Below are 19,767 nucleotides of genomic sequence, written 5' to 3'. Positions count from 1 at the left end.
TAATCTAAGAATGTTTTTTAATGCTAATATTAAGATATAAATGTCCATCCCACCCATAAAGAAGCAGGGTGATAATAGCTTTATAAAACAGTATTCTAGTATTTTCTCTCTTGCAGGTACTTCTCAGTCCTTTTTGTCCAGATGTCTGATTTCACTGGTATAAGGAGCTCCTGTTGTGATACCTCCCTCCTTAATTCAGATGGGGAACTAGTCAGTAATTTACAGTCTTAGAGATTAAGTGACTTACTCATGGTTACATAACTAGAGTGCGTCAGAAACTGGATTTGAAGTAAGGTTTTCTTGACTCAAAGGTCAGTTCTCTAATCTCTTTGCTACACTGCCTCTCCACTTTTTTGTTAAATTTTTAAAACTGTAAAAAGGCTCTCATGATATGCAAATGAAAACATTGGTGTTTTTTCCACCATCAATATTCTTAACTTGTAAATAGGTTTTTTTTTTAATTGTTATTTCTTCTTTTTTTAAAAGGAAGCTAAGGATTGGCACAATTCAGTTGGACATCTGAAAGGTCCTTATGACTCATTTTCCTGGTATAGTTGTGCCTGCAGTAAGCCTTTGGGAGCTGATTTAAATAGCAGCCCCTTGTTTTAATATAGTAGAAAGGACACTACTTGGTGAGGCAGACTTTGCATAAACTAAGGCTGGAAGGTTGGCCAAGAAATCTGGAGCAATTCTCTTTTGGGAAGGCTGCCATGGGATTTTCTATGTTCCCACAGAGTAGACAGGTGTTCAGGTCCTAGGCTTCATCCAAAAGACACCCACATAGGAACACAATGTACCTATCGAGGCACAAGAACTAAGGTGAACCTGTTAAGATTTGCACCTTTACTGACAAAGACTAGATGTTCCAGCATTAATGCTCTGAACACATTACCATCCATTTCGCCTTTAGTCAAAACATAATTATTAATAATGGTGACATTGAAGAGTTGAAGATACACGTAAAATGGATATTGACTAATATAAATAAATAGTATTAAGGTGCCAGAATAATAGGTTCTAGTAAAGGATTTAGATATTAATTCCTTTTTGAAATTTTCCTTGTGAAAATTTTAAATGGTCTAAAATATGATAATAATTTGCATTTAAACCATCTGAGTTTTACAAAGAACTTCACATATATTATCTCACTTGGCCCTTATGAAAACCCTGTGAGCCATGTACTATGGTTATTATTATATTCATTTTTAAAGATGAGGTAATTTAAGTGAGGAATATAATGATTTACTAACAGTTATGAAGCTATTGATAGTGGTAGGATTTGAATCCAGGTTACTTTACTGTTCTTTCAACTCTATTATGCTACCTCAAAGGCTATAAAAATTTGCTTATGATTTATTTACATTCATAATCTGTAACAGTTTACAAAATTTAAAGTCACAAGCTCTCCACTAAAACATTTGTACATTTTTCTTTGCTTTTGTTCCTGAAACTGAAATATATTACATTCTATGTAATCTTTCCTCACTCTATTGGTAACCATTTCAGTTCCCATGGGCTTAATTATCATCTCCATCCATATGACTACCAGACGTATACATCCCACCCTAGTCTCTTTCTGGAGCATCATCCTCATATCATCGGCTGCCTTGTGGACATCGGAGGCAGCTCAGCAACACTGGACACAGAGTGCGGGACCTCCAGTTAGGAAGAGTTGAACTCAAATTCTTTCTGAGAAACTAACTCTGTGACTCTGGGTGAGTAATTAGTCTCTCTTAGACTCAGTTTCTTTATCCACTCAGTGTAGATAATAATAGCACCTACACTACAGGGTTGCTGTGTGGACCAAATAAGGGAAGATTTCAAAGTGTTTTACAAACCTTAAAATCTTTTATAAACGTGAGCTTTTTGTTACTGTTATTATTCCCAACTGGATGTCCCATTGGCCCCTCGAACTCAATAAGATTCAAAAAAATAATCTTTTTCCCAAACCTCTGCCTAATTTTCTTCCTTCTGCTGAGGGCACCGTTAACATTTGTAACCTCGGAGTCATTCTTGACTCTTCATTCTTCCTCCTACACTCTAATAAATCAATTGCTGAGTTTTGTTGATTCTACATCTATAACATCTCTCATATTCACACCCTCCTCTCGACTTACATGGCCGCCACAGAGATTAAGTATTTATCACCTCTTACCCTAGCCTATTACATTTGTCTCCTAATTGGTCCATTTGCCTCCAGTTTCTCCTCACTCCAATTCAACACTCAAATTTATATTTCTTATCATGCTACTCCTCTGCTCAAGAAGTTCCATGGGTTACCTACTGCCTCTAGGATAAAATGCAAACCCCTCTGTTTGGCATTCAAAACACTTCACAAACTGACTCCAGCCCATCTTTCCAGGATTATTGCTCATTAACCTGCTTCATGAACTCTCTGTTACAATTAAATGGGCCTTTTTTGCAGTACTTTGTACTTGGCATTCTATCTCCTATCTTCATACCTTTGCACATATCTCCTTGTCTGGAATGAACCGCCTCTTTACTTGCACCCCAGCACATCAATCTCTTCCTTTATCTTGCACTTCTTTATCTGTGTACATTGCCTTTCTCCTGTTTACCATAGAATATCAGCTTCTTTAGGGCAGTAACTATTTTTCAATTTTGCCTTTCTATTCCCAGTACCTAGCTAAACACAGTTCCTGGCACAGAGGAAATCCTTAAGAAATTCTTGTTGAATGCATAAATGAATTCAATCAAGACTTTGGGGCAGGAAATCTCAATTTTTTTGGTCTTAGGATCCCTTTACACTCTTTAAAATTATTGAGGACCTCAAACAGCTCTTGTTTATGCAGATTATATTGGTTGATAGTTACCATATTAGAAATTAAAATGTCTTACTGTTATTATGAAAATGGTTTTGACCTCCTGGTTCTCCTGAAAAGGTCTCGCAGACTTCTGGAAGCTTCTGCGCCATACTGTCGGCCCAGCAACCTCAGTGGATCTATAATTTCACTCATACGGCTGCTCCCTCCAAACCCACAAAATAATCCACTTGTGCCTTCTGAGTCTAGAATAGGATTCTATTCATTTCCTCTCATACATCCTTCAAAGATGATCTCCAGGCTGATGAAAGCTTTTGTTTAGCATTTTTAACTCCTCCTTGGTATCAGTGCAAGACCTAGGTTCTCCATCTCATAAATCTTCGCTTCATGACCAGCCTTATTTTCGATTTGTACATTTTCTAATTGATATCTTTTTATGCCAGTTCTTGCACACATCATCACTGGTTTATTTATTCATGATAAACAAAGTCTTATGAAGAGAATCATACAATGTTGGCACCATGACTTGCTAGTCTAAACTCCATTTTCCAAATGAGGAAACCAAGGCCCAAAAGGAAAAGTTACTTGCCCAAAATCACACAGCTGTTTGACTGCAGAACTAGGACTAGAATCCAGATCACTTTAATCCCCAGGGTACTATAGCATACTGTCATAAAAATTCTTCAAAGCAAAGTTTTACAATTTGAGAAAGTTCTTAAGGTTGCAACTATAGTACACCAAACAACAGATTATATTGGTTAAGACAGCACAGACAGCACCGTTCCCACTAATCCCCCCCCCAAAAAAATCAGTACAATTTCTTGTATCTCAAAACAATCAGTTGACTAATTTTTTAAAAAATTAAATTGGTTGTTCTGATATTAGAGGCAACATGGATTATTGGAATCAGGAAAACCTGGATCCAAATCTTATCTCTGACACTTACAAGCTGTGTGACCCTAAACGGATTGCTTACCCTCTCTATGCTTCATACACTTCCCTGGGACTTATCTATTAAGCCACAGACAGACTTCATTCTGCTTTGGTGGAGGGAGTTACACCACAAGGAGCTCCAGGTATGAAGGCACAGACCTTTCCTGTAATCATGCATTTTAGAGCTGGGTAGACATAGTCTAATTTAGTGCAGAACATAATATACTATTGATAGATGCATGACACTTAGTACTATCAGACTGAAAGGAAAGGAATAAATCAATTTAACTTGTCTTTACAAAAACAGCTGCACAGATGACATAAAATTTTAGGTGAAAAAAGTATTTCCACTAGCTGCAAGGTCTTTTGCTATTCTCAGCCCTAATTATGAAATTAGAAATGAAAGAACGCTTACATGTACATATGATACAAACATAGTTATTTCTCATTTATCTCACATATTGAAATATATGAGTTGTTCTACATAACAGGTTTTCACATCTCTCTTACTAAAGCTTATCTTTTATATTAAAAAATATTTTGTTGACTCTAAAATGTACCATACAGTTCACTGTCATAAAAGTAATGTGCTGGACATAATCTAACATTTTCTTGATGACTCAGGGCTATCAGGATGAGAGTCCTTATCGACTTGTGCAATACTTTGGGCAGTACAGTTCAGAGTTTGGTTTTTTTACTCTAGTTTTTCTGTTTCCTCAGGTTACCTCAGCCATCCCTGCTCCTGTTGTCATTATGTCTGCCCTTAACAATCTCCTGCATGACTATCACCATTGCCAAGTACACTGCCTTTTTAGCTGTTACTTCTAATCTACTATGGGCTGAGAAACCAGATAACTAAGCTGGCTAGGCTTCATCTATTAGATAAGAACCAGTAAAGCTACACTGAGGTCCAGGAAAGTAAAGTTCAAGGATTCAGAACAGAGGTATTGGTGTCTGTCCAGATCTCAGCATGCTACACTACAGGGCACATCATAGCATTCAGTTAACTGCTCTCCCCACATCTGGAAATCCACACACACACACACACACACACACACACACACACACACACTCTAGCTGTCAGCGCCTCCCCACCTCTGGAACATTTCCTTGTACGTGATTTGTATGTGATATTGTATATATCTACATCACTGCATGTTGTCTTCCCACCAAAACACAAGCTCCTTGAAGGAATGGATGCTTCTTTTCTTTTTTTTTTTTTTGGTCTAAAGTGCTAGTCAGTAAGACATCAGTTCAGATTCCAAGACAGATACTAACTGACCCTGTGACCCTGGTGGGATTACCAATAGATAGCATTTGCATCAAAGAGCTGCTGTGAGGATGAGATGAGATAATCCTATGGAGTGTTCCGCTAACCTTCAAATACTATATACACATGAGCTATTATTATACTCCTTCCTCTTTTCTGCCTCTCAGACTCCTCAGCTTCCTTCAGACTCAACTATGGTGCTACTCCCTATTCAAAGCCTTACATGATCCTGCTGGCTGATAATGGTTCCTCCCTCCTCAAATTAGCTTGGACTTTCTTATTCAAGCACTGTAAGTTCCTCAAGGGAAGAAACCAATTTTCACTTTGTATTTGTATTCCCAATGTCAAGGTACTTAATAGGCAATTAATAAATGCTTACTGAATTGAATACCAATTTCCCCTATTAACTTATATGATTAACTAACATTACTCTATAGTTCACAGATTTATCTAAATCTTTTTAAAGTTGTGCTTATATTTTTAGCTTTTGTCATCCTAGGAGTGATGATACCCTTATTCTTACTACTTCTTATATATAGAAAAATTGGGGCAACTAGGAGGCTCAGAGGACAGAGTGCTGGGCCTGAAGAAAGACTCATCTTCATGAGTTCAAATCTGACCTCAGACTAGCTATATGACTTTGGGCAAGTCACTTAACTTTTTTGCCTCAGTTACTCATCTGTAAAATGAGCTGGAGAAGGAAATGGCAAACCACTCCACTATTTTTTCCAAGAAAACCCCAAATGGGGTCATGATTAGTTGGACACAACTGAAATTACCGAACAATAACAATATAGAGCAATTAGCCCTTTCCTTTTATCCTTCCTTTTGCCTCTTCAAAGTTTTGAGAGGTATCCTCTACTTCTGTTATATAAATATTATTTAAGAAGTTCAAAATTTTAGAATCTATTTATATTTTTCCAGGATTCATATTGCTAAACAGAAAATTTTTCATATAGCAGTCTTTTTCTCCCTTTAGTTGTGTTAGTTCATCTTTCCTGGACTTTCCAGAAATGTATTTCTTATGTAAATGGTGACCACAACTCTGCAGAATATTCCCAATATAGAAATGCATCATCTAGGTAGACCTAATGATGTTTGTTTTGTTTTTATACTCTTTTCAAAGCTCTCTCTCTTTCTTTCCTCTCATCTTTTTCATCTCTCCTTATCTTTTTCCTCTCTTATTTCTTCCCTCTTTTCCTCCTCTCTTTTCTCTCCTCTCTATCTCATTCCCTTCTCTCCCTCCTTCTCTCTCTGTCTCTCTCACTAATGCCTTCTACCTTTAATCCACCATCCTATATATTTCTCCCTATGCTATCAAAATGTATTGTCATGAAAGCAAAATGTCATAGAATTAAAGTAATGTGGAACTGAGGGAAAGGCCAACAATATTTGTTACTGGATTTAAATACAGATTTAGAAATAAAACGCTGTAACATTTTATTAAGGAAAATATAACTCCTTAGAAAGTAGATTTTAATGCTATTATGGCAAAAGATAGTAAATTAATCATTTGTTTTTGTGCCCAGAAAAATACACAGCAAGTAGGTGATATATGTTTGCATGTGTTTATGTATATATAAACGAGTACACTAAATATTAAATTATGTATTTAATAATAGAAGGTGAATATTAATTAGAAGGTGAAATGTAAAGATCCTCAGAATAGGATCTCAGAAACTTCCAAGACACCAAGTAAGAGCATTGTCCAGTGTTTCTGACACCGAATTACTACTGAGAAGTATATTCAAGGCTAACCTGACTTACAGAAGCCATTCCAGGGACCCTGAGTTCTGCTGAAAACTTGTGGATATTATAAGTACATAATATCATTGCTTGGGTCCTGAAGAGGTGATGAATTTCCTGGATGTTTCCTGCTATTTGGTGACCCAGAACTGAAAGGATTTGGCATTTCAGTACGACAGCAAATCCTGTATTATCCCTAGGTCTTCCCTCTGTCCCAGGACAGTAGCAGGAAATAGGGGTGCAGATGGGCTTCAGATACTGTATCTTTTAAAAGAAGAGAAAGCTTCTGGCTGGTCCTCTTATTTGTGATTCTGTGTGGTCCTCTCTATAATAGACAGAGGGGAGCAAGTGGGAGGATTGGGCATACTCAACCAGGAAAGCTTGCACCTGGGCCCCTGGCTGTCTTTCCTTCTTTGTGTTTCCTTTCCTGAGTAAACAAACGTACAGTTCTCAAGTTGGACACGCCCGGGCTTTCAGGCCACCTTTTGATTTCAAAAAGTACTTAGGTACTGGGTCCAATGAGAGAAGCAGCTGTTTGAAAATACAGGACCAAATGGTTTGAAATCAAAGATGATAAGAGGCTCTGGTCTGGAGTGGATCTGTGTTCTGATGAAGTTTGGGTATCTGACTCCCAAAAGATTGTAACAGTAGATGAGTTACTGAATCCTGTTTTAAGTGTGTTTGTTTGTCATCAAATGCATGTTTAGGCATGTTCTGTGTTTAGTGGTACTTGGCCTTATTCATATTTTCTATTGAGTACCTTTTTACTGCTCCCTTTCTTTGCGGGGGTGGGGGCAGACCCTCAGATGTGAGCCAGAAGTAAAATCATCTCTATGGTATTGGTGTGGGGTATTTAATCGGATGAAAAGTGTGAAAAAAGAAAGCCTCCTCTCGTTAGAGGCACGATTCCCTAAATCTGAACCAAGTCCAATCGTGTGCCTGGGTACAGAACAGTGAGTCAGCACCGTACCTCAGACCCTATGGGCCCAGGTGAACAGTCTCTCAATAAAGCTAGATCAGAACAACAGATAACAGATCTAATAAAACTTGATGTGTGACTACTGCTTTCCGACAAAATTCAGAAGTGAATAGGAGTATCTCTTAAGTCTAAGCCCATGTCTATATATCACTAATATGACAAGTAAAAAGGGGAGATGCAGAAGACCACTGTCATTTTCTTACCTAAATAATATCAATAAATGAACAGTGACTTTGCTCTTGAATAGTGAAATGCTTGTGCTATCTACAGAGCCAAAGTACTCTGTGTAAAGGGCTTTACATCTAGTCAATTGAATAACTTTAATACTTAGTGATGTCGACTATGAATGAGGAAATATTTTCTCCATCTGCCACAATATGGTAAGCCACATTATGCTTTCTTATAGATGTAGATTTTTATTTCTTTTACTTTTTATTTATTCACAGTTTTTTTACCCTAACATTGAACTTTATGACTTTTGAGGAAAATGCTGGTTATATTTGTAACATGCAGGTCCCGAAACAATGAGGTTAGCTGCCATCAACAATCAAGGCAAGTAATGGGCATTTACTAAGGTATGGATTTTAGGTATGTTTTTAGGGGACTAAAATCTAGTTAGGGAGACCAAAAATATATGAAAAGACAACTAATAATCTGCTCATATTAGATTAGAAATCAGAGACAAAGCTAGTAAGAGTCACAGAAGTCACTGGCCAGGATGGTGAAAGGCTTCAGGGAAAAGGTGAGGCTTTGACCTGAGCTTTGAAGGCCTGGCAGGATGTAGACAAATGGGAAGGATGCATGGACGTATTCCAGGTAGAATTAATTATGTGAACAAAAGCATAAAGGTAGAATGCAAGTGGAATATCAGGGGAAGGTTGTCTGGAGTGCAAGGTTCATGAATTTCTTTCTCTTCCATGACAAAGGTGAGCTACATTCCTTAATTAAGTCCTTGGCTTAATTAGTTTTGTCTGACCCGCAAGGCAAGTATCAGGAGGCAGTATTCATATATACACACATATATACATACATACACACATATATACATACATACACATGTATAAAAGTATGTGCACATATATGTGTACATACCTGCATGTGTGTGTACATATATTTATGTGTATGTGAAAACACATGCACACAAAACTACATCTCACACAGAAATATTTTCTCACACATATTTGGAATTATATATACATATATATATATAAATGCAAAATTACAAACGTCTTATATAAGCTTTCCTAAAAGGTGATAAAGAAATAATTCTATAAAAGTCTATTTCTATACAAGTCTAGTTAATAGTGTCCTGTGTCTTTGACTGTATGTGAGCTTCCATGTTTCCTTTTCTACATCCATGTGTCTGTGTCTGTCTTTCTGAGGCTAGGTGGTTCTCTCTGTGGCTTTCTGAATCTTTCTCTATGTGTGTATTATTCCATGCATTTCTTCTTGTGTCTCCCTGTGCTATTTTTGTGTCTGTCTTTTTATCTTTCTGTCTCTCTTCTTTGTATTTTCTGTTTCTGTGTCTCTGTTTTTCTATGTCTCTGTCTCTCCATCTCTCTTGTCATACTTGCAGACCATCATAGCTATTCCTCTTCACCTTAATCCCTGTTTCCCTTCCTTCTCTTTCTCTCTTTTTTTAAGAATCAAAGTTTTTAAAATATAATTATTGCGTTTATTAAGCAAAATTTTCTTGTTCCTAATTTAAAATGTAGATTAATAGAATATTCATATTTTTCTATGAAAAAAACCTTAATGAAATTAATTTATACTTATAGGTAAAGTATATTTTTTGAAGAAAATCACTTTCAATAGGAAAAAAGATTTCTAATTTCTGACTTTTAATTTTCTCTTTGGGACTTACACTGATCATCTAATAAAAGCTTATAGCATGAGAAGTATTCATTAATAATTAACAGTTAATGTTATCATATATGTACAATTTAAAATATGTGATACTTTTATTTTTATCATGATTAACTTTAATAAGTAATCAACTGACCTGAGACACAAATAAATCCAGAAGAGAAAAAAGCTTCATTGTATGAAGACAAGCTATCTGTCTGAGCATAGACAGCATATGTCGACATGTGTGAACAGGCACATTCCACATAGTCTGAAGTGACATCAACCACTTTGCAAAACTGACTATCAGACAACCAGCTAGAACAAAAACAAAAATGAAAATTACCATCATTGTTTCATTAGAGTACGTAAGGTGTTGAGAAGGATTGTAGAATGAAAGCATTTGTTGAATATAAGTGTTCTTTAGTCAAGCCTTAGGTAAACCCAATGGTTAAGCAGAACTGCTGAGGAAAATATCTTGTACAGAACAAGAAGTAAATAGCCACCTGAATGTCAGCTACACAATTAACCCGGAAAAATGGCCTGAAAAGCTAACCAAACCCAAAGGAGTACTGTGTGTTTTAGAGGAGAATTTCTATAATCACACTTTTTAAATACAATCAAAATCAAAGTACAATCAAATTTAGCATTAGTAATACAATACACCAGCTTTACCTGTGTAAAAAAAAAACCAAGCCTACATAGAAATTATAGTTGTAGAAGGTTGTATTAATCATGCCATCAGTTGGGGAAAAATAGAAAAAACTACATCTCCTACATTTATTTTTGAACCACGAATCTCTTCAAGTTCTTGCCAGGATTAATGTCTTTTATGTGTTCTTACCTATGAGCTGAAAACATTTCACTAAGTTATAGCCAGTACAGCCCATTAAAGATGTATAGCCACATTTTTGAGCAGTCTTCTGCAATGCCATTGGTTGATCTCTTTTCAGTGTTTTGTGTTTTCTATTCCCTTTATTCTCTTTTTAAATAGTTTCTAGTTAGTTTAGTATACTGTAATAATCACAGAGGAAATCACTAACATAATTGTGGCAAAGCTCTACTGGTATGAGGCAGAATTCCATTCTTGGCCCTGGTTTATTCAAAATTCAATAGTTTTGAACATTCAATAGTGCCATCAATGAATTAGATGAAGCATAACTGTCATATTTGTAGAGAGGGAGGGAGGGAGAAGGGGAGAGAGAGGGGGGGGGGAGAAATATGTATGGATAGGGAAGAGAAATGCCTACCATGTACAATCACTGTGCTAAACATTTTACTTAGAAAAGATTTCAGAATTGAAAGATGGCCTTGGAATAAAGAAGCCTGGGATCTATTTCATGTTTCTCCTGATTTTTAAGAAAAATTCTCCAAGGGCAGAAGATTCTTAACTTCGAATTTCAAAGATAGAGATATTGATCAAAGTCTCGGCATCAAGCAACAGTACTGAGATCAGAAATTAGAAATCATGAATCTCAATCTGATCATCCAACCATGAGAAGCTAACAATATGAGAACCACGGAGGGTCAGTCTGCTTCACAGTTCCAAAGTTCTAGCTACCTGCTCCTGAATTTATCAATTGCTTAACCAGTTCAATATTCTATCATAACCTTACATTCAGAGTTAAAGACAGACCTGCAACTGAGACTCTGACCTGAACACTCACATTTAATGTCACCTCAATCAGCTCATTTCACTTTTTAGGCCTGTTTCCTCCTTTGTAAAATGAGGAGGTTGAACTAAATTACCTCTAAGCTCCCTAGTCTCTGATCCTATGAATATGATCATTTCAGCATTTCCAATGAACTTTTCAGTTTAATCTAATATATATTTATTAAGTGACATATCAATGCACTAAATTTCTGTACCAATACTGGAATAGAAACTTGAGGCCTTTCCCTTGACTAAATAAGGATCCAGTCTTGAGACTTTATACCAGGTTGTTAATGGGCTGGAAACACTGTTGATAATGCTTCTGGTCTTCCCAATAACCCTGTGAAGTAGATAACTGAAGCAGCCTCATTTTACAGATAAGGACTCAAGCTAAGAAGAATTATGTGACTTGCCCAAGCCGACAAAATGAACAAATAGCACAGTCAAGACTGGAACCTAGGCTTTCTAACACTGGATACCCTTTCTTCTTGCCACAAGTAATTCCATCAGAGGGCTTTCCATAGTTGGCCACATAGCAATAGTGAGTCTTATGGCCAGTTTGGGAGGCAGAGAAAGAAGGAATACTTTTTGAACTTCTCAGATCAGTTCATAATGTGATTAATGTGGATTCGACCAAACCTAGTTGCTAGACTTCTAGCTCTAGCCTTCAACACTGAGGGAGGGAGAGATGAAGGAGAGAGGAAGGAAGAAAGGAAGGAAGGGAGAAAGAAAGGGAGGAAGGAAGGGGAAAAGGAAGGAGAAAAGCGGGAGAGGAAGAAAGATAGGAAAGAAAGGAGGGAGGAGTAAAGAAAGGAAGGGAGGAAGGAAGAGAAGGAAAAAGGGAGAGAGGAAAGGATGAAGGAAGGGAGGGAGGGAAGAAAGGAAGGAGGTAAAGGAAAGAAGGAAGAGATGTAGGAAAAGAGAACAGAGGGAGGGAAGTAAAAGAGGGAAGAAGGAAGAGACAAAGAAGAAGTGAAGAAGGAACAAAGGAAGAAGGAAGGAAGGGAGGGAGGGAGGGAGGGAGGAAGGAAGGAAAGAAGGGAAGGAAGGAAGGGAAGGAAGGAAGGGAAGGAAGGAAGGAAAAGGAAGGAAAGGGAAGGGAGGGAGGGAAGGAAGGAAGGGAAGGGAAGGAAAGAAGGCAGGGAGGGAGGGAGGGAAGGAAGGGAAGGAGGGAAGGAAGGAAGGAAGGAAGGAAGGAAGGAAGGAAGGAAGGAAGGAAGGAAGGAAGATCTGCAATATTATTTAATGACTTTGTGACTGTATGTTCCTTCTCATCCAACACCACAGCATTCTCTACCTGTTTGTGCTCACCCATCCACAGAGCTAACCAGAAGTAAGTAACCGAATACTACATTCAAATCTAGTTTAAGTAGTGCTGGTCTTGTAGAACACAAAAGCCACAATCATGCGAAAGTACCTTGCAGCAGCCTGATTCCAAAGGAGGCACAAGGACTTCTGGGGTACAATCCGGTGTTCTATAGCATAAATCCGATAAAGGACCTCATTGTTGTCCGTCAGTGGATATGAACTCTGACCCTTCACACTCAAAGACAAAACCTATAACATTAAAAATATATATATATATATATTTTTAAAACAGGTAATCTTACTATTTATTACAGAAAAAGAGTAGAAATTACTTTCCAGAAGCCTCAGTCTTTGGACAGAATTCTTTACAGTTTTCCCTCAATAGAAGGAATTGTATTCATTACCAAGACCTGACAATATTACTAGTACAGGAAACTTTAAAAATATATTGAAGTAGGCATTTGTTTTCTGGATGAAAAACCATTCCATATTGGAATAATGATAAGTTAGCACACAATTTTTTAAAGTCTTCAAAATATATTCGCATCTTAGAACAGTGATAAGTTAACATACAATTTTCAAAAGTCTTTAAACCATATTTTCCATTAACTGAAGTTCTACTTTAAAAACTGAACATTTATTTGGAGGGGACTACAGTATTAGGTCATCAGCTTAGATTTGAGTCTCATAGCTCCTGTCCCAACAGGCTTGATCCAACACTTCTGTTCCCTGTGACAATTTATTCAAATAGCATTTACTAAGCAGCTTAGAATCCAAGTGTTCTTTCTCTTAGTGCAGAGCAGAGTATATGAGACTGAAATTTAGAACTAGTAGAGTTAAGCTGTATAATTCAATAATAAAGAAAACACAGTAAAACCTCTTTTGAGAGGTATTTGAAATAATGATGCCTCATTTTAACCACAGGAGAACTAATAAACCTACTTTTTTAGTCAAGCAATCGGACTAAAAAAAAACTTCTCATCATTTGCCAGTGGGGTCAGGGAGATGAAATGAGGACTAAAAAGCTAACTTCATTTGTAAGTTTGTTTTGTGAGCTGTTTTCTCTTCCTGAAATGTTCCCTTGCCCCTTCCTACACCACCTTTCCATTTCTACTCATTCAGATCCCTCCCATCCTTCAAGGCCTAGCTCAAACGTCATTTCTTTCATGAAACCTTCCTGTTCCCTCTCTTCCATGCTGGATGTAATCTCTCCATTTTGTACCTCTCTTGGGTCACCCCTTCTACTTGCTCTTACCTTACTTTTCCTTGTATCATCTAAAATGGAAAGGGTTTGTTTATAAAATCTCAGGGTACAAAGAGACCCCAAAGTCCATCACATCAATCATTTTTGGGGGTGGCGTAAATTTTTTAAAATTTTAAACTTAAATACAAAATGAGAAAGAAAAAAAATATTGTCATGTATACAGCAGACCATAAGAGAGGATCCAATATAAAACAATAAAATTCCATTTCAAGAAAACCTATATAATAAATACTATACATTGTTTTCCAAAGCTAAGCAGCTTTTCTTTGCTTCCTTGTTGGTTTTCTTTTGTTCTCTGCTGTGTACCTTTTGCTTTGTTTTTTTCCCCCTCCCTCCCTACTCCCATTCTGAAGAAGGCTACAATTAAGCATGGATACACACACACACGTATGTGTATGTATGTATGTATGTATGTATTTAAATATGTATGTGTATATATGTTTATATATGTATATATATGCCCAAATAGATATCTATAAGCATACACATATATACACATATACATTCATACACATTTTTGCAAGGCCATACTATGCTTATTTCCACCTGCCATCTGTTTCTCTGAAGGTGGATAACATCTTCCTTCATAAGTCCAAGTCTTTGCATGTTTTTCTAAATCAACCAGGCCACTATTTTCTACACCACAGCAACATTCCAATCCAATCACATCCTTATCTAAGAGACTGTCTACGAAAGTTTTTTCCCCAATTTTCTGCATTCCTTCTGTTCTTGGCTACGAGAAAATTTTAATTTAACACAATCAAAATTATCCCTTTTATATTTCAACAATGCTCTCCCTTATAGTACAGTTTAAGGTCTGATACTGCTGAATCTACTTCCTTTACATCTTTTTTTCTTGGTTTCTTTTTTTAAATTATTATTTATTTAAAATTTTAGTTTTTAGCATTGATTTCCACAAGTTTGAATTACAAATTTTCTCCCCGTTTGTACCCTACCCGCCACTCCAAGATGGCATATATTCTAATTGCCCCATTCCCCAGTCAGCCCTCCCTTCTGTCACCCCATTCCCCCCCATCCCTTTTTCCCTTACTTTCTTGTAGGGCAAAATAGATTTTTACACCCTATTGCCTGTATATCTTATTTCCTAGTTGCAAGAAAAACTTTTTTTTGAACATCTGCTTTTAAAACTTTGAGTTCCAAATTCTCTCCCCTCTTCCCTCCCCACCCACCCTCCCTAAGAAGGCAAGAATTCAACATAGGCCACATGTGTATCATTATGCAAAACCCTTCCACAATACTCATGTTGTGAAAGACTAACTATATTTTGCTCCTTCCTATCCTATCCCCCTTTATTCAATTTTCTCCCTTGACCCTGTCCCTTTTCGAAAGTGTTTGCTTTTGATTACCTCTTCCCCCTATCTGCCCTCCCTTCTATCCTCCCCCCTTTTTTATCTCCTTCCTCCTTCTTTCCTGTGGGGTAAGATGCCCAATCGAGTGTGTATATTATTCCCTCCTCAAGTCAAATCTGACGAGAACAAGATTCACTCATTCCCCTTCACCTCCCCCTCTTCCCTTCCTACAGAACTGCTTTTTCTTGCCACTTTTATGTGAGATAATTTACCCCATTCTATCTCTCCCTTTCTCCTTCTCTCAATATATTCCTCTCTCATCCCTTAATTTGATTTTAATTTTTTAGATATCATCCCTTCACATTCACCTCACCCTGTGCCCGACCTCTCTCTCTCTCTCTCTCTCTCTCTCTCTCTCTCTCTCTCTCTAGATATAGATAGATAGATATAGATATAGACAGATAGATACACACACACATATATGTATGTATGTATATTCCCTTCAGCTACCCTAATACTGAGGTCTCATGAATTATACATATCATCTTTCCATGTAGGAATGTAAACAAAAAAGTTCAACTTCAGTAAGTCCCTTATGATTTCTCTTTCTTGTTTACCTTTTCATGCTTCTCTTGATTCTTGTGTTTTCTATTCAGCGTGGTCTTTTCACTGAGAAAGCTTGAAAGTCCTCTATTTTATTGAAAATCCATATTTTGCCTTGGAGTATTATACTTAGTTTTGCTGCATCAGTGATTCTTGGTTTTAATCCTAGCTCCACTGACCTCCAGAATATCATATTCCAAGCCCTTCGATCCATTAATGTGGAAGCTGCTAGATCTTGTATTATCCTGATTATGTTTCCACAATACTCAAATTGTTTCTTTCCGGCTGCTTACAGTATTTTCTCCTTGACCTGGGAGCTCTGGAGTTTGGCGACAATGTTCCTAGGAGTTTTCTGTTTGGGATCTTTTTGAGGAGGCAATCTGCGGATTCTTTCAATTTCTGTTTTACCCTCCGGCTCTAGAATATCAGGGCAGTTCTCCTTGATAACTTCTTGAAAGATGATATCTAGGCTCTTTTTTTGATCATGGCTTTCAGGTAGTCCAATAATTTTTAAATTATCTCTCCTGGATCTATTTTCCAGGTCAGTGGTTTTTCCGATGACATAGTTCACATTGTCTTCCATGTTTTCATTCCTTTGGTTCTGTTTTATAATATCTTGATTTCTCATCAAGTCACTAGCTTCCACTTGCTCCAATCTAATTTTTAAGGTAGTTTTTTCTTCAGTGGTCTTTTGGACCTCCTTTTGCATTTAGCTAATTCTGCCTTTCAAGGCATTCTTCTCTTCATTGGCTTTTTGGAGCTCTTTTGCCATTTGAGTTAATCTATTTTTAAGGTGTTATTTTCTTCAGTATTTTTTGGGTCTCCTTTAGCAAGTCATTGACTTGTTTTTCATGGTTTTCTCCCATCATTCTCATTTCTCTTCCCAATTTCTCCTGTACTTCTCTAACTTGCTTTTCCAGTCCTTTTTGAGCTCTTCCTTGGCCTGAGACCAGTTCATGTTTTTCTTGGAGGCTTTTGATGTAGGCTCTTTGACTTTGTTGACTTCTTCTGGCTGTATGTTTTGGTCTTCTTTGTCACCAAAGAAAGATTTCAAAGTCTGAGTCTGAATCTGATTCAGTTTTCGCTGCCTGTTCATGTTCCCAGCCAACTACTTAACCCCTGAGTTTCTCGTCGGGGCATGACTGCTTGTAGAGTAGAGAGTACTTTTGTCCCAAGCTTGAGGGGCTGCGCTGTTGTTTTTACAGCTACAACATGCTCTGCCACACCAGTGTTCCTCCTCCCCCAAGAACCACCAACCTGGACCGCGACTCACATCTGAGCAGACTCTGCACTCCTGCTCTGATCTGCCACTTAATTCCTCCCACCAAGTGGGCTTGGGGCCAGAAGCAACTGCATCTGTAGCTCTGTAAGCAGCCACAGCGCTATACCACCTCTGCTGCCCCCAGGGCAGTGGCTGACCACAAACTCCTTTCACTCTGTCCCTGCAGCTTTTCCCACTAACCTTCTCTGTTGTCTTTGGTGTTTGTGGGTTAAGAAGTCTGGTAACTGCCACAGCTCACTGATTCAGGGCGCTATGGCCTGTTCCACCCGGCTCCCAGTCTGGTTGGTCCAGGCACAGTCCACCCTGGGCTCTGTTCTGCTCCACTCCCAGCACAGTGCAATAGACCTTACCTAGTGACCATCCAGGCTGTCCTGGGCTGGAGCCCTGCTTTCCTCTGCTATTTTGTGGGTTCTGCAGGTCTAGAATTTGTTCAGAGCCATTTTTATGGGTGTTTGGAGGGTCCTGGGGGAGAGCTTTAGGCAAGTCCCTGCTGCTGCCATTTTCAAAAATATATATGTTAATAAAAATTTTTTCAAAACTAATCATGGTAAAACTTCACTGAAGTTTTCCAATTAATATTACCACCAAAACTGTCTCCCACCACCTTCAGTTCAGATCATTGCTTCATTCTTATTATTTTTCCCCATTCAACTATTCTTAGGCCACTTATGAATAAAATTCCCCTAAGTGCTTGTCACTTACTGCTACATAACTCCATTTTTTTTTCATATTAACACTGAGATCAAGGACTACTCACTACTGCACTCCTCTGGGCACTCTTTCTCTGGTTTTTACTTAGAGCTTCACTGTCTTTTAGCATTAAGTACTTGGGATTTGCTTGAAATTGAGTTACCTTCTTTTAGCACAACTTATTAGAATTTCAATTTTTAAAAGCTCAAGCAAGTATTTTACATGTGTCTTAACTGTGGCAATTGTAAAATTGCACATATTATCTACAGAAAGAAGCCATTCTTAATAAGCAGATCATGATGTTTGGTATGTCTGTGAGAACCAGAGACTTCAGGATACACATCATAGTGGTGAAAAAAAAATGAGTCAGCTGAGGTTACTGAGGTTAACAGAGGAACAAACATGGATTCCATGAGAACAAGAAATTACTTTGAAATGAAAAACTACCTTGTTGTTCAGGGCCAGAACATTGTTACCAGTTATAAACCACTGTTGGCTGCTATATTCTGTAAACTGTACTAATTTGCATGTCTTTTCACCAGCCATAAGACTTGAATCTGGGACATCCAATAATCTTTCAGGAACTTGTATATAATCCCCCTCCTTTCCTTCAAACTTGTGTCCGTTGATTTGCTGTGGATACCAGTGAAGGGCCAATATTGACAAATATGGACATTTGTCAAGGATGGTTTTGCTTCTGTTGAAATAGAAAAGAAATATTTCTCTTGAAAGAGCATACAGATAAAAATATACACAATCATGTTTATTTAAGGACATATTGATACCCTCTGTACATTAAGGTGACATCAATGACCTAGCATCTATAGGGCATGTATATTGAGTTGCTTTTGGTAGGTCTGCACGGAGTCTTCTCTATATTTGTTTTGGTTCTCATTGTAATCCATGACATGAATTTTTGAGTCACCTGTGACTTAAGGCAGGATATGTGACTGTGAAAACAGAATTCCCATAATGATATCCATCTGACCTGATGTCATGTTGCTCTTCTGATCAAAAACTTTCAGGGGCCTAAAAAACCCCTGTTAACTCTAGAATAAAATAAATCTTCCTCAGCCATGCATTAAGACCTTTACAATACAGTTTCGACCTATGTATCCAGCCTTATTTTACCTTGAAATCTGTGATGTCTTGATCTTCTTTTCTATTTTATTTGGGTCAGTTAATATTATAAAAATAAGTGTTTATATCTAAATGTCCATGTAAAATCTTACTTTTTGTATTTAAGACTTTAAAATGGATAATATTAATACTAAATACTGATCAGCTGATCATTTTTGCATACACTTTCATTTTTTTTGTTTTAGCTGTCAGACATCATAAAATATTCCCTTAAAGTGATTTTAATTATAATGTTTTGTAGCACCAAGTATATCAATGAATTTCAATGAAATAGCACAACTGTACCTTTGAAGGCAAGCCTTAATGATTGATGGCAAAACTAACAGCAGATATATACCAAAATTTGTAGCGTTAACTTAAATCAAGGTACTTCTCATTAAGCTGAATGCCCTTGCTTTCAAACAATTATTAATACATGAGAATGGGGAGGGAGGGTGAAAATACTAATATAATGTTTGTGCAATGCTGTCAAACAATCATTTTATTGGGAAATGAAATTGAAATTAAAAATTATTTTTCTTAGTCTTTGAAGCATGACTAAACTCAAAAATTTGTGATATTTGGTACACTGATATAGTGTAAGAATGGAAAGAAAATAAAATGTTTATTCAAAGGTGGATCATAGTTATCAATTCCTCACCTATATCATAAAGATATTAAATTGAGTATACGCATAATTCTTATACAATATAAATGGCTTTATGCCCTTTGAAACATTTTCATCATTGTACTCAAGAATTCACCACTTTTAATAAATGCTCTTACGTAAGGTGTCCCAAAAGTCTTAATGAAGTTTTAAACTACTAGCCAATAGCTTAAACTATCAAGGTTTCAAACTGCAATAAGACTTCTGAGACACACTATATTAGTTAAGATTGAGGGTCATTAGTCAGCTTTGTAAAGTCAAAGTAAACACTACTTACTTAGATCACTTAGAGCTGGATTTAGAGCTGGAAGGGA

General features: G+C 37.2%; 1 protein-coding gene across 1 annotated transcript in view; it reads right to left on the bottom strand.

The window, feature by feature from the left end:
• ADGRV1 (adhesion G protein-coupled receptor V1) overlaps window positions 1-19,767 on the bottom strand; it is a 727,941-nt gene that overhangs the window by 444,956 nt on the left and 263,218 nt on the right. Inside the window, exons 80-82 of the mRNA XM_036763404.1 lie at window positions 18,115-18,364; window positions 12,628-12,767; window positions 9,714-9,874 (exon numbers count right to left, since the gene is read on the bottom strand). Coding sequence (XP_036619299.1) covers window positions 9,714-9,874; window positions 12,628-12,767; window positions 18,115-18,364 — 551 coding nt within the window. The remainder of the gene's footprint in view (window positions 1-9,713; window positions 9,875-12,627; window positions 12,768-18,114; window positions 18,365-19,767) is intronic.

This window comes from Trichosurus vulpecula, chromosome 1 (genome assembly GCF_011100635.1).
Source record: "Trichosurus vulpecula isolate mTriVul1 chromosome 1, mTriVul1.pri, whole genome shotgun sequence".
NCBI lineage: Eukaryota > Metazoa > Chordata > Mammalia > Diprotodontia > Phalangeridae > Trichosurus > Trichosurus vulpecula.
Note: the sequence above shows the minus strand (reverse complement) of the source record. Positions and strands in the feature narration are given on the sequence as shown.